The sequence below is a fragment of the Pelophylax lessonae genome (genome assembly GCF_965119305.1).
Source record: "Pelophylax lessonae genome assembly, chromosome: 9".
Classification (NCBI taxonomy): domain Eukaryota; kingdom Metazoa; phylum Chordata; class Amphibia; order Anura; family Ranidae; genus Pelophylax; species Pelophylax lessonae.
Genome location: NC_138776.1, coordinates 104,221,305 through 104,235,322, shown reverse-complemented (window position 1 = coordinate 104,235,322; position 14,018 = coordinate 104,221,305). Strand labels below are relative to the sequence as shown.

At 43.9% G+C, this 14,018-nt stretch overlaps 1 protein-coding gene across 1 annotated transcript in view; it reads left to right on the top strand.

The window, feature by feature from the left end:
* TACC2 (transforming acidic coiled-coil containing protein 2) overlaps positions 1-14,018 on the top strand; it is a 229,261-nt gene that overhangs the window by 164,122 nt on the left and 51,121 nt on the right. The window contains exon 8 of the mRNA XM_082268876.1: positions 11,189-11,249. Within this exon, the coding sequence (XP_082125002.1) occupies positions 11,189-11,249 (61 nt within the window). The remainder of the gene's footprint in view (positions 1-11,188; positions 11,250-14,018) is intronic.

Below are 14,018 nucleotides of genomic sequence, written 5' to 3'. Positions count from 1 at the left end.
CAGCTTCTAAATTCATCTTGTTCAATTAAAGTGGTTAAGTCAGAAGGTTTTTTATCTTAGTGCATTCTATGCATTCTATGCATTAAGATAAAAAGCCTTCTGTGTACAGCAGCCCCCCTAATGCTCACCTCAACTCCCTGTCCACGACTGTCTAGGGCCATCCAGGACTCCCCTCCTCATTGACTAAGACACAGCAGTGGCGCCATTGGCTCCCGCTGCTGTCAATCAAAGTCAGTTAGCCAATGAGGTGAGAGAGGGGGCGGGCGGGGCCGAACCGCAGCTCCGTGTCTGAATAAATACAGGGAGCTGTGACTCGACTTGGGTGCCCCCATAGTAAGCTGCTTGCTGTGGGGGCAATCAAAGGGAGGGAGAGGCCAGGAGAGCCAAAGAGGTACCCAAGAAGAGGAGGATCTGGGCTGCTCTGTACCTTATTGAGAAAAAAAAAAAAAAAAACGAGACTTTACAATAACTTTAGGCTCTGACAGTAAAACCTGAAAGCTGATTGGTTTCTTTGCAGAGCTGCTCCAGGTTTAGTAAATCTCCCTCATTGTATTCACAGAGGTTAGCAGTGAAATGGACCCAGATCAGATTCAATGCAGCCTGTTCATTCTACTCCAGCAAACGGCAGCATTATGCTGTTTTCTTTTTCTGTCTTGTATTCTTTACTTTCCTATTCACTCCCAGCAGTACAGGATTTAGGAAAATCTTAATGTAAACATTTCAAAATCAAGTTTAGTGAAAGCTAATTGAAATCATGTTTTGCCTTGGGAGAAACATTTTATTTTAAGTACACGGATTTCCTATAAGATAGACTATCAAAGGGCACTGTATTATGTTGTGCCAAAGAATACTGTAGGTTAATTCCCTGGTCTGCAGAGACAGCATAGTATAAATAACGCGGGTTTTTAGACACATAAAACAAATCTTTGTACTTTTCTTTAATACAGCGCTTGTCATTTCTACAGGCAATATAATACACGACTATCTAAGTAGCAGGATACAAATAAACCTCACTGTGTTGACTGTATTTTAGAGCAATATAGCTTTCTACAACACATTTTTTACTGTATATGGCTTCATGAATTAGACAATGTTTGATAATATACAAATATTTGTAAGCAAACTGCAAAGAGCAAAACTGGTGGCAGGCATACACAGACATGAGCAGAGGGATGACCTCATCATTGGCTTCTGCTCCTTTATTGTCCAATAATCAGGCTGGGGAAGAAGAAGAAACTAAAGGGGCAGTCACTGTCTTCTGTAGTCACCAATCAGGTGAGATGAAACAATACCCTGATGTCAGGGGAGGAGGATATTTAACTGTTCACACAGAGGATGCTTGCAGCTATAGAAGGGACAAAATATGTAGTGAATATTTTTTAAGGTGAAGTTCAATCTGTTCATATTTTTCAGCCCCTCGCCCCCTTCCTCATTAATATGCTAATGAGATTTTAAAAATCTGTTTTTATTACAAACATTATTTTAGACCCAGCGATGACATCACTGAGTCTCTGAGCTTCTCTAAGCAATACCGCCAGACTGATAGAAGGGACTAAAAAGAGTGCTATATGCTAATAAAGGCAGCGCTACATCCCAAGTTGCAATATGAGGGTGAATAAAATAAACACATACACAAATCACACAAACGAAAAAACAATTTTAATGACAAAATACGATAAAAAAAAGTGCATTTGATATATAATTAATTCCAACACAACAATATAAAGTCCACTGTGATAGTGAAGGACCCACATTTTTCATTTAAAAAGTGCATCTCAAAACATCCAATGAGTAAACAATTCCAATTCTGAAACATAAATGATAATATCCAACACTCTTGAAGTTATACAAAATTTTTTGCTCTCAGTGGGCTTTCTAATATTGGTGCCACATCCCTTAATCAATTGAAGAAAGAAAAAGTGTTCCCCTAGTGGTGGGATTTTACCGGCACTCCAAAAAATTATGATTTCTTGGAGTGCATGTAAAATCCCACCACTAGGGGAACACTTTTTCTTTTTTCTCTTAAAGTTATAGTGCTCCAAAGTGAATACTTCCACCTTCACCGTGCCTAGAGAAGCTTATTCCAGGCTTACCAGAATGTCATGATCCTCTGCATATGAGTGGCCAAGACAAGCATGTGTATCTCCAGACTGTTCGAACAACAAATGGTAATTCACCATCCACATAAGTTAGCCTCTACCCCCTAGATAAATATTGGGTAGCACAGGTACTGTAGTTCATAAAATATTCATAAGAAGTTCATAGAAATCCCATAGGAAGGGTGTTGTACTTCAGTAGGCAGCTCCACCTGAGACAGGAACAAATGTCTGAAATAAAAAAAAAAGGAAAACAAGGGGGCGCCAGCTAAGTGCAGTATTAATGGGTTTATTACGATTAAAAAGCCAAATGTAAACTCACAGAAATATAAAATCAAAGCGCTTATCTGCAGTCATGTCTTATTGGATGGAAGCTGTTCACCAGAAGAGCCACAAGCGGCTTTTCTGGTGGACGGTTTCCATCCAATGTGGCATGGCGGCAGATAAGCTCTTTGATTATATACTGAATTTCTGTGCGTTTGCATTTGGCTTTTTAATCATAATAAACCCATTGATGCTGCACTTAGCTGGCACCCCCTTGTGTTCCTTTTTTTGGATCTTCAGACTGCCCTACTTCTTAGCGGTACTCAAGGTAGCCTTGGAAGTCGGCTCCCGGATAAATATGGCAGATGTATAGGTTTAGAAAAAAAAAAAAGCCAGAAATAGTGTAAAATACTTAAAAAAACACATTTATTTAAAAAAAATTACACTCATATGGTTAATAACGTCTTAGAACCTTAAAGAACAGTTTCAGCCATCATCCAGCATAGACGGAGAATGATCGACGTGCGTGATGACGTCACTGCGTGGTCATGCCCCTACGCATTCCTTATTATTTTTTTATTAAATATATATATATACAGTATCTTTTTATTTTTTTATTTCCTTTGTGTGATATATGTGTGTGTTTATTTTGTTCACACTGATATTGCAACTTGGGGTGTAGCACTGTCTTTATTGGCGCATTTTATTTATGTTTGTGATACCCAAATATTTGGCTAGCTGCTTCACCCCCTCAATTTATTAGAGGTGTTGTGAGCGCAGCCTTTTGTTTCTATTTTATTTTTTGTTTACAAAAGAGTGCTATACATAGCCTCCTGAAAACATCACTACACCCTGCCCCAGTATTTCTTTTGCGTCCTTAGCCCTGATGCAAGGAGTATGCTGGCTTCTGGGAGGAATTATGAAGATATCACAATGTCTTGATGGGTGGATATCAGTCTGTAGGTGTCAGCATTCCTGAGCAAGCTTCATTGGCCTAGAATTGCCCTAGGTAATGGCCACATGTGATGATGATGATTCCTCGGTGATTGAAAGAACAGAAATGCAATGAATGAAAAGGACACGCCAAGGAGAAGCCAGGCTGGGGAGTAAACCAATTAACATGATCTATCTGACTTGCTGCTGAGAAGCTCACAGTGTGCAGTGAAATCAGGGCAGCTTGACACTGCCCCGCTGTGCTTTGGGCAAAGTGGAGCTAACCTGCGGTTTTCGTGTGGGTTCCCTGTGCTTTCTCATAGACTTCCATTATGTCTCGCTTTCTGAAAGCACACCAAAACCGCGGGACATGATTGAAGTCTATGGGAAAGCGCAGCAGGGCAGCGAGAAGCCGCCATTAGGAATTTTAGTACAACAGAGGAGTCCCTACAACTGTGCAGGGCTAAAGATAAGGCCGGAGTTCAGCTTTAGGATCCTGAAACTGGTGTACCACTAGAAGAAAATATTGCCCATTTTTCTGATGTGGCGCCACCATGACATCGCAAACGGCATGCCACTCTTTATGAAAGTCAGATACATAGTAATATAGAGATATAGGGAGGTAGTAATTATCTTTTATTTTACAGAGAATAAAACCCAACAACCAAACTTGTCCAACCATCATTTTTGGTTAGCCACTGAAATGTTTTATTTAAAGGAAGAGCAATCCTAAAAATGCCTATTTATATTTATAGAAGGCATGGGCTCACTACAGATTTAAGCTATACACTAGTAGATTTCTGTGCGATTGAAACAAACGCCATTGTCCCCACCAAGGATTTGAAAAACGAATGGACTTTCTCAAGATTACAATTTTAGAACAAGCTTTTACCAGGATATACACAATAGTAACAGGCGCTTTGTCACATATCGAACCAGAGTCCGTAGAGTTAAAAATCATTAAAATCATTAAAAGTCATTAAAAGTCATTAGTGGCACAGGGGAAGAAAAAGTCCACCATGTATGGCAGCCATCCAGAACCAAAGCCAGGGGTTCCACAGAGCTAAAACAAAAACAGACAGAGGCGCCTCTAAGTGTAGACTTTATGTAACAAGTTTTAATGAATAAAATTTTGCACTCACATTGATAAGCATATGTTTCATGCCCATAAACAAGATTCCAGTGTGGAGAAGTGTACATCGTCCGGTCCTAGACGTCCATCCTGCTGGAGCCAAGATCCCTTCGCCGTGGCCGGCTTGTACGGCGCGGTTAGAACCAGGAAGTAGGCTCGGTGGGAGGCTTGGTGGACAGTCGAACCATGATGACGTCATCTGCATGTGAAGCGTTTCTGAGCGTGCGTGCCGCCTGGGGGAGGGCAGCCGCGCTCCTTCTTCACGGCAAGTATCTTCCGTTAAGAAGGAGCGCGGCTGCCCTCCCCCAGGCAGCACGCACGCTCAGAAACGCGTCGCATGCAGATGACGTCATCCTGGTTCGACTGTCCACCAAGCCTCGCTGCCAGCAAAATACACCGAGCCTACTTCCTGGTTCTAACCCCGCCGTACAAGCCGGCCACGGTGAAGGGATCTTGGCTCCAGCAGGATGGACGTCTAGGACCAGATGATGTACACTTCTCCACACTGGAATGTTGTTTATGGGCATGAAACATATGCTTACCAATGTGAGTGCAGAATTTTATTCATTAAAACTTGTTACATAAAGTCTACACTTAGAGGTGCCTCTGTCTGTTTTTGTTTTACCAGGGTATGGCTAGCTTTAGTGTTTATTTCCAGTTTTGTGCCATCTTATGATTCATTCTAGCCCTAACCATAAAATGCAAGAGTGGAGCTAAGTCAGGCTGACCCAGCAGCTGCTCTGGGACTATAGAGATGGGAAGCCTGCTTGTAGAGCCCTCCTGGCTCATCCAGAGATAAATGAAAACACTTTCTGACTTTGTCTCTGGTATAATAAGTTTGAGATATCTGCTGATCACCAGCTGATTTTACCTGAAGTTCACTGTTGCTCATTCTTTAACTAGATAACAAAATATATTAATTCTAAAATAAATCATTCTAAATATTTAGATTAGTGGTCTCCAAACTGTGGCCCGTGGGCTGAATGTGGTCCTTTGCTTGCCTATAGGCGGCCCTTGGGGCACTGTTCCTCCCACTGATACAAGGCGCTATTCCTCCCACAGACACCATCGATGGTGCTCATTCCTTCCACTGACACCAATGATGGGGCATTTTTCCTTCCCCAGACACCAATAATGGGGCAATATTTCTTCCACTAGCACAATGGTGGGGCATTAGTCCCACCACTAACACCAAGGATGGGGCACTGATTACCCCCACTGACACCAATGATGGAACACTGGTCTTCCCACTGTCACTAAAGATGAAGCACTATTCCTCCCACTGATGCCAACGATGGGGCACTGAATCTTCAGCAGAGACAAATGATGGGGCACCATTCCTCCCACTGACACCAATGATAGGTAGGGCACTGAATCTCCCACTGACACCAATGATAGGTAGGGCACTGAATCTCCCACTGACACCAATGATAGGTAGGGCACTGAATCTCCCAATGACACCAATGATAGGGCACTGAATTTCCCACTGACACCAATGATGGGACACTATTCCTCTTCCTACTGACCACAGGTGCCAAATCATTTTTTACTCACACTGACCACCAAGCCTGAGACATTGTCGAATCCCACTGACAGTGGGGCATTTTCTACCCCAAATGGCCACAGTACAGCCCTTCAAAAATCTGAAGGACAGACTGTTTAGAACGTTTGAAGACCCCTGATTTAAATGGACAGAAATTTCCTGGGGCGAGGTTGAGATCGTGACATCACCACCCAAGCTCTCCACCTCGTCCAATCAGAAAGCACTTTGCCTTCATTGGGAGAGTGCAAAGTGATCTCTGAATGTCACCCATGCCAAGTGACTGCCTTTGTTTACTAAGCAGCAGGGCAGTTGCTTGGCATGGGACCCCAAAGCTATCAAAAATCACTCTAATTGTGGTGACTGCTACAATGATTTCCAGCTTGTACAGGGATCGACCTGGTTGGCCACATGCATACTTACGTTGGATGAATGTAACTATAAAAAAATCTCCATACCAATACCAATTCAGCTCTAATGCCTGTCTATAAAATCTTCCTGAAGCTTTAAGTAGTACACCTTGGCTACTGACTCACCTAGAGCCTGCTGCTCACTCTGATCTATCCTCCTGTCAGCATGCCACCTGTGATAGATTGTCAGTACTGTGCACTGAAATAGAGCCCTGATTGGCTTGCTGTGCTTTCCCTGCTTCTCCCACTCTCCTGCATGGGATTACATGGAAAATCTTTAAAGATAGGCTGGACTGCTTTTATGCACTTTCTAAGCATTTATACTTTCCTTAGATATATATTATTCATCAAGCCAGTTAAAATGTAAGCAGACAGGCCAGTGTGGGAGGATTTGCTTTGGTTTTTTGAGCAGTTCCTTCCTGTTAATATGAATTTGTGTGTACATAACTCCAATGGGGCCACATGGAATGTTTATTACAGTGCGTACACAGCCTTCTGTCTGTCTGTCTCTTTGTCTCTGTGTCTATAGGATGGTTGAAGATGTCGTGTCTGTCTGTTCTCTCTTGTAAGTAACTTCACTTCAGCTACATTTCTTTTCTCTGTGCTTCCCTCCTTCCTCCTTCTTCCCTGTGCATGTTTGTGGTCACGGCTCCTACCCATTATTTTCCCATTGTCTCCTGTGCCAGTTGTGGCATGTTATGCTGTATCACACTTGGCAGTACGTGGCTGTATGTGGTGGAACCTTTGTGAATATGTGATTGTTCATGCTCTGTATATTGATGTGTTCTTATGTGTTGGCTGCTTTATATGTTTTATTGGGAAACCAATATAAAATATATAGCAGAAGCATTGTAGCATCTGGGGAACTGTCAGTACAATGATGACAGCAGTCACCTATTGAGGCATATAGCAACCTATATATGAGGGTGGTTGCTCTGAATGACCAATACTGACTCAATTAGTGAATTTTTCATTCTTTTGCTCCCCATTGCATACCCACTGCTACCTTAGTGCCATATTCTCCCATTTATGTGCCTTAAAGTGGTTGTAAACCTCAGAAAAGAAAATACAAATAAAGCATATCCCTCTACTTGTCTCAATCCAGAAAAAAAGGTGACTGAGAAAGGATTAGCAGCACACAGCCTGTGATTGACAGCTTCAGCTCTGTTGCTGTGTGCTGTGTGAAGGGGGGGTCTCTCCTTCTCCTCCAGTCAGCTCTCCCCCTGCTTTCTGACAGCTCTGACAAGCCTAAGGGCTCTTTCACACGGGTGGTCCGATCAGATCCGCCTGTCAGTTTTTTAGGTGGATCTGATCGGATGTCCCATTCAGCCCTATGGAGCAGCGGATGTCAGCGGAGACATGTCCACTGACACCCGCTGCCATCCGCATCCGATCCTGTCCGTGAAATCAGGACAGATGGAAACCTTATTTTCCATCCGTCCTGGGGATCGGATCGGATGGGATCGGATGAGAGCGGACAGGCGGTCCGCTCTCATCCGATTCCCCATAGAGAGCAGTGGGGGCTGTGACACCTCCCTCTCCGCACTGCAAGCGGAGACGGAGCTGTTATCCGCCGGCTCAGCGGGGATCGCAGATCGATCCCCACTGAGCAGCACGGATCCGCCTACAGAGGCGGACTGTGTGAAAGAGCCCTTATACATTTTTCACCTTGAACAGATGTAGAGAAGAGAATCCTGCAGATAAACAGGTACAACTTATGTAGGAGTATGTTTCATTTCTCTGTATTACCTGATGCCAGTCACTTCACTGGGTATATAAAAGGATTTACAACCACTTTAAAGTATACCTCAACCTATGAATACCTTTTTAAAATAGTGCAGCGTTCCATTTTTTAGATGTGGCGTCTGCAATCATTTTTTCAGGATTTGTTTCTCACCCAGTGATCCTTCCAGTGACACACTTCCTGTCCTAGGGTGACAACCCTCACTGACTGTACTGTATCTTTAGAGATGCAGTGCGGTATTACTATAGCCTCCATAATTATTCCCATGTAGCCAGGTAATGTTCTGTTTTTGGGAAGAGCGCAATCTCATCAAATTCCTGCTGTTTCTGAAACCCATAGATCACAATTATTTTCGGCCACTGTACCCTAATGATAACTTGAAACTGTTTCTCTACCAGGACCCTATGGGGAGATCATCTAACATGCACCATCCAGCAGATGGGATGTACATGTCGGGTTAAAAATCAATCGACCCTTTTCAGAAGCCATGATTTATTGGCTTCAAGCAACAGCTAATTATATTCTGTGTTTTCAGCTGGAGAGACAGACAGAAATGTAATGGATGTGATATTCATTTACTGGGTAACTGAAAATGAAAACAAACATTCAGTATCTGTGGATTCTGGGTCAGTGTTTATTCACTACTAATTAAATGTAAGATACAGATGTGCATGTAGATGTAAAGCCAAGATCCATTCAAAGATTTTTTTTTTTTTTTTATAAAGTGGGAAATGGTTAGAAAACATGTATTTTATTGCATTTCTGTGTTGACACTGGGGACATCTTTTCCCTAACTTAATAATGGGGACACAGAATGAAAATAAGGACCAGACAGATCTATTCCTTCACTATTCTATTATATAAGGGCTTTATATTGCTGTCTGTGCCCTCTTTACTTTTATGTGTAAATTACCGCACAGGAAGTGAGGGGTTATCTCCCCATTGGGGGCATCATCATATACCTTACCCACCATTATCTATATCTATCAACAAAGCAGGACCTGGACTTTAAAGTGAATCTGTGCTCTGAATGCCTACTTCCCCCCAAACCCCTGCCACAAACCTGTCCATTTTTTACAAATTTCTTTCACGCATACTTTTTTCTACTTTGGTCTTCTGGTCAACCACATGAGGTCCTCTAATTCTTGCAGTGGTGGTTGGTCCTCAATAATCATTGTACTATGAGCTTCTGATTGACATGGTCATGCACTCCAAGTGGGATGTTCATGACAGCCTTGGCTCACAGGAAGTGGATTGAATGACCTTTTTTTTTATCTGCTACGTACCGTAGTAAGGGTTAAAATTAGTGATCGACCGATATCGGTTTTTCGTTGCCGATACCGATATTTAGGCCAATGCATATCGGTATCGGCCGATGTTTTCGTACAAAAAAAAAAATATTTTTTATTTTTATTATTTGACAGGTACTCTTGTGGAGGGATCTGGGGGTCAAAAAGACCCCAAACCCCTCCTCTGCACTTAAAAGCATTCAAAACGCCAAGTTTGGCTGTTTTCAATGCTGTCATTTCTTTTTAATCTGGTTCCAGATAGTACCCGGAAGTGATGTCACTAATGACATCACGTCCGGGTTTTTGCATGGATACCTGATCAGAGCCAAATGTGGCTTTGAATGGGTCTTCGGCGGCCATGCAGGCTGGTTGCCCGGGACTCCCGGTGGGACGGGATACCCAGGCGAGCCACAGAAGCCGGAGGGAGGGGGGGGGGTATGTTCCCTCACGCTCCTTGTAATGACAGCCGAGCAGCTTCTCAGATGCATTGGTTGTCATTACAAGACAGCCGACCGTCGGCTATGGACGCCGGTACCGGGGTGATGCCTCTAGCTGCAGGCATCACTCCGGTACAAGCACTTTGCCGAAATATCGGCAATATCGGTCACCTTGGTGGCCAATTCCGACATATCGGGGGAAAGCGCATATCGGCCCTCGATATATCGGTCGATCTCTAGTTAAAATACCCTGTGCTGCAGCATGTAGGAGAGTTGGACCCCTATTTTCACACATACTCTGCAGTGGAGTAGCACCCCAGCAGACCAAATCCCCCCCCACCCAAACACTCCTCCAGTCAGCAGCACTACTGTGTTGAATAAGCCCTGGTTCACACCAGTGCTGTCATGCGATTTGACAGTTCAAAATTGCTTGACAAATCGCACCCCATTACTGGTAATGGAACCGTTCAAATCGTTGCCACCCACGTCGCAGCGACTTTGAAAAAGGTTCCTGCGCTAGTTTTTTGGGGATTTTATTGCGACTTGCATTGACTTTTGTTAAATGAAGCTGCAATTAAATCTTGGGTCCAAATCACACTGATATGCGGCTTTTAAATTTCAAAGTCGCACTGGTGTGAACGGGGGCTCAAGCAGAGTTTAAGGGCTGTATCGGACTGCTGGAGAGCCAGGTTGATGCTTTCTAAACAGCGGTCAAACTTTCTCATGTGCTGCAGCATAGAGTATTTAATACTTGCTGTAGCATTTAGCAGCTAAAAATTAAAGTTGTAGAATATTTATTAAAAAAAAAAAAAGTAAAAGAGCAGCATTTTTCTTTTGCTGTATATGCAACCTGACTGCATTACAGTTATCAATGAAGAGGGTTGAAATGGGCTTTAAGAAACATGCACCAAGTACACAAAACAGGGAGACTGCTTGCTATGGCCAGTGCCTTCACTCCCCATTATGTTTTGTTAATCAAACCGGATATATAAAGAAATGTTTAAACCGCAAACTTAAAGGATCGTTTCGGAGAAGGCAGTTCTGAATGTATGCCGGTTTTCATTTTATTTCTTCCAGTAACCAGTTAAATGTAATATCCATTGCATTTTGTCTGAAAGTAAATGCTGCTAGAAGATGGCATGGAACCCAAGCTACATGCAGATTACCACCCTGCTTTGTCCAGATGCAGTCACATTATAGCTAAAGGCTATGATGAAACTGCATGTTATTTATGTGAAACCTTTAGCAGTAGATAACATGGTAAATAACCTGTGTAATCAATCATTTCCCATTGGGATTGTCATTTTATTGTAATTACTTTTTTTTTCTGTTCCTTTTTTCAGTGACACATTTAGGGTGAAGAAGTCACCAAAACGCTCCCCAGTTACTGAAAATGGCTCTGAGGTTTGTATGAATGGAATGAATGATTGATGTTCTTGAGTAGTTCACACTGTATATTAGATGTGTTCTCTATGATAAAATATTTCAATATATTTTTCAGAGGTTAAAGAGACCCTGTTGCCAAACCATTCATTTCAACAAAAAACTTTCCATAAGATTATATGAGCTGTGTATTTTAGACACATTTTTACCTGTAAAAGCCAACATTTCAGAGATTGCTGCTGGACGCTGTCATTGCAGATGGAATGTCAGAAGCCCCAGCAGACTCAGAGCTGTTATTCAACTCAAACTCTATAGTAGGGTCTCCAAACTTTCTAAACAAAGGAAAAGTTTACTCTCCTTCAGACTTTAGGAGGGCCAGACTGTGGACAGTGGGAGTAAATAATTTCTCTGGCTAGGTAGATAAAAACAACTACATAGCGCCTGTGGTCAGCAGGAGAAAGAACCGTGCCCCACCGTTGCTATTATTTGGAGGAATAGTGCCCCACCGTTGCTAATTTTTGGAGGAATAGTGCCCCATTGTTGGTGTCAGTGGGATGAATAGTGCCCCATCGTTGGTGTCAGTGGGAGGAATAGTGCCCTATCGTTGGTGTCAGTGGGAGGAATAGTGCCCCATCGTTGGTATCAGTGGGAGGAGTAGTGCCCAATCGATTATATCCGGGGGAGAAATGATGTCCCACAGGGCCAGGCTGGGAATAAAAATCAGCCCTGAAAATATTTTCATACTAGCCCTATAGCGTTATTGTACTATACCAGCTCAACAGCATAACGTCATTATTTTCTTTTTCATAAAAGGGAAAACCATGCAATTTAAAGCACATGAGTGTATTATATATAGATAAGATAGATATAAAAAGCACATAGGGCTATATATATATATAGCTGCGGACATGGTGCAGAGGGTGATTAGAGATTTCAGAGGCTGCGGACATGGTGCAGATGGGGGTCAGTGGCTGCGGACATGGTGCAGGGGGTGGTCAGCGGATGCAGACATGGTGCAGGGGGTGGTCTGGTCAGAGGCTGCAGACATGGTGCAAGTGGTGGTCTGGTCAGAGGCTGCAGACATGGTGCAGGTGGTAGTCAGCAGCTGCGGACATAGTGCAGGTGGTGGTCTGGTCAGCGGCTGCAGACATGGTGCAGGGGGTGGTCTGGTGAGGAACTGCGGGCAAGGTGCAGGGGGTGGTCAGGGGCTGCGGACATGGTGCAGGGGGTGGTCAGAGGCTGTGGACATGATGCAGGGGGTGGTCAAAGGCTGCAGGCATGGTGCAGGTGGTGATCAGCGTCTGCGGATATGGTACAGGTGGTGATCAGCGGCTGCAGACATGGTGCAGGTGGTGGTCTGGTCAGAGGCTGCGGACATGGTGCAGGGGGTGGTCAGAGACTGCGGACATGGTGCAGGTGGTGGTCTGGTCAGCGGCTGTGGACATGGTGCAAGGGGTGGTCAGAGGCTGTGGAGTGTTCCGGGGGTCCGGCCTTACCTGCTGATGTGACAACGAGGCGCTGTCGTGCCAAGACCGAGTGCCCCACAATAAAAAATTGCGCAAGTTGGCGCCATTACTTCACTGTGCATGAGCCCGCTCGATCGAGCGTGTAGGAGCTTCCCCGAGCCCCTCAGACTTCGGGAATGGCGCATGCGCAGTTGCACTGTCGGCCTGCAGCCATACTGTTTACGAGCACCGCTGCCCATAACCGACCTATACGGGCGGGTGGTTGGTAACAATAAATTGGCCCCAGGGCAGGCGTCCTACCGGGAAATCTACCGCTATCCCGGTAGGCCATACTGGCCCTGATGCCCCATTGCTGGTGTCAGTGAAAGGAATAGTGCCCAATCACTGATGTCAGTAGAAAGAATGTGTCCCATCATTACTGTCAGCGGGGGGGAATCATTTCCCACTGTTTGTGTCTCTGGAAGGAATGATAACTCAAAGTAGGTGTTGGTGAGGAACACTGCCACAAGGGCCACAAACAGGCAAGCAAAGAGCTGGAGTTTGGAGACCACTGCTCTATAGTATTCCCTTTATGATTCCCCCAGCAGCCACAAGGTTTTGTGAGGGGTTGAGGGGAGGGGCAAAGGAGCAAGGCCAGCACACACAGTAATTAGACACTCCCAGAAGAGGTGGAAAAGGGCTGTACTAGGGAATTTATTAGCTGATATTTTTTAGCAAATTCAAAGCCACATTGAAAGTGAGTAAATAATCATATATGGAAAAAACTTCAAGTGAACATTTAACCACTTAGGGCCGGAAGGTTTTACTCCCTAATGACCAGCCCATTTTTTTGTGATACGGCACTACGTTACTATAACTGACACATGCGACGCTGTACCCAAATTAAATTGATGTCCTTTTTTTCCCACAAATAGAGCTTTCTTTTGGTGGTATTTGATCATCTTGATCGCGGTTTTTATTTTTTGCACTGTAAGCAAAAACAGAGCGACAATTCTGGAAAATAAAAACAATATTTCTCTTTTGTTCATTGACGGACACAGCTCCTGATCTTCATAACCATTTGGTTATACTGCCCCCCATAGGAGTAGGACACTAGGCAGAAAAGGAATCTGGCTACACCTATGGGCAATCCCAGGGGGTATACTCCATCACTCTGCTATAGGTACTCAGTTTCTTCTGCCTAGTCAGGAGTAAGGACCTACTTCCTTGCTGGGATCTCTGGTCCGGGCAAATTTTTTTAGATATAAATATTTTCTCCTGTTTTTTTCCTGTGAGATCTAAAATCAACTGCCAGACTGGCAGACGCCCTGGATATTCTAGATCC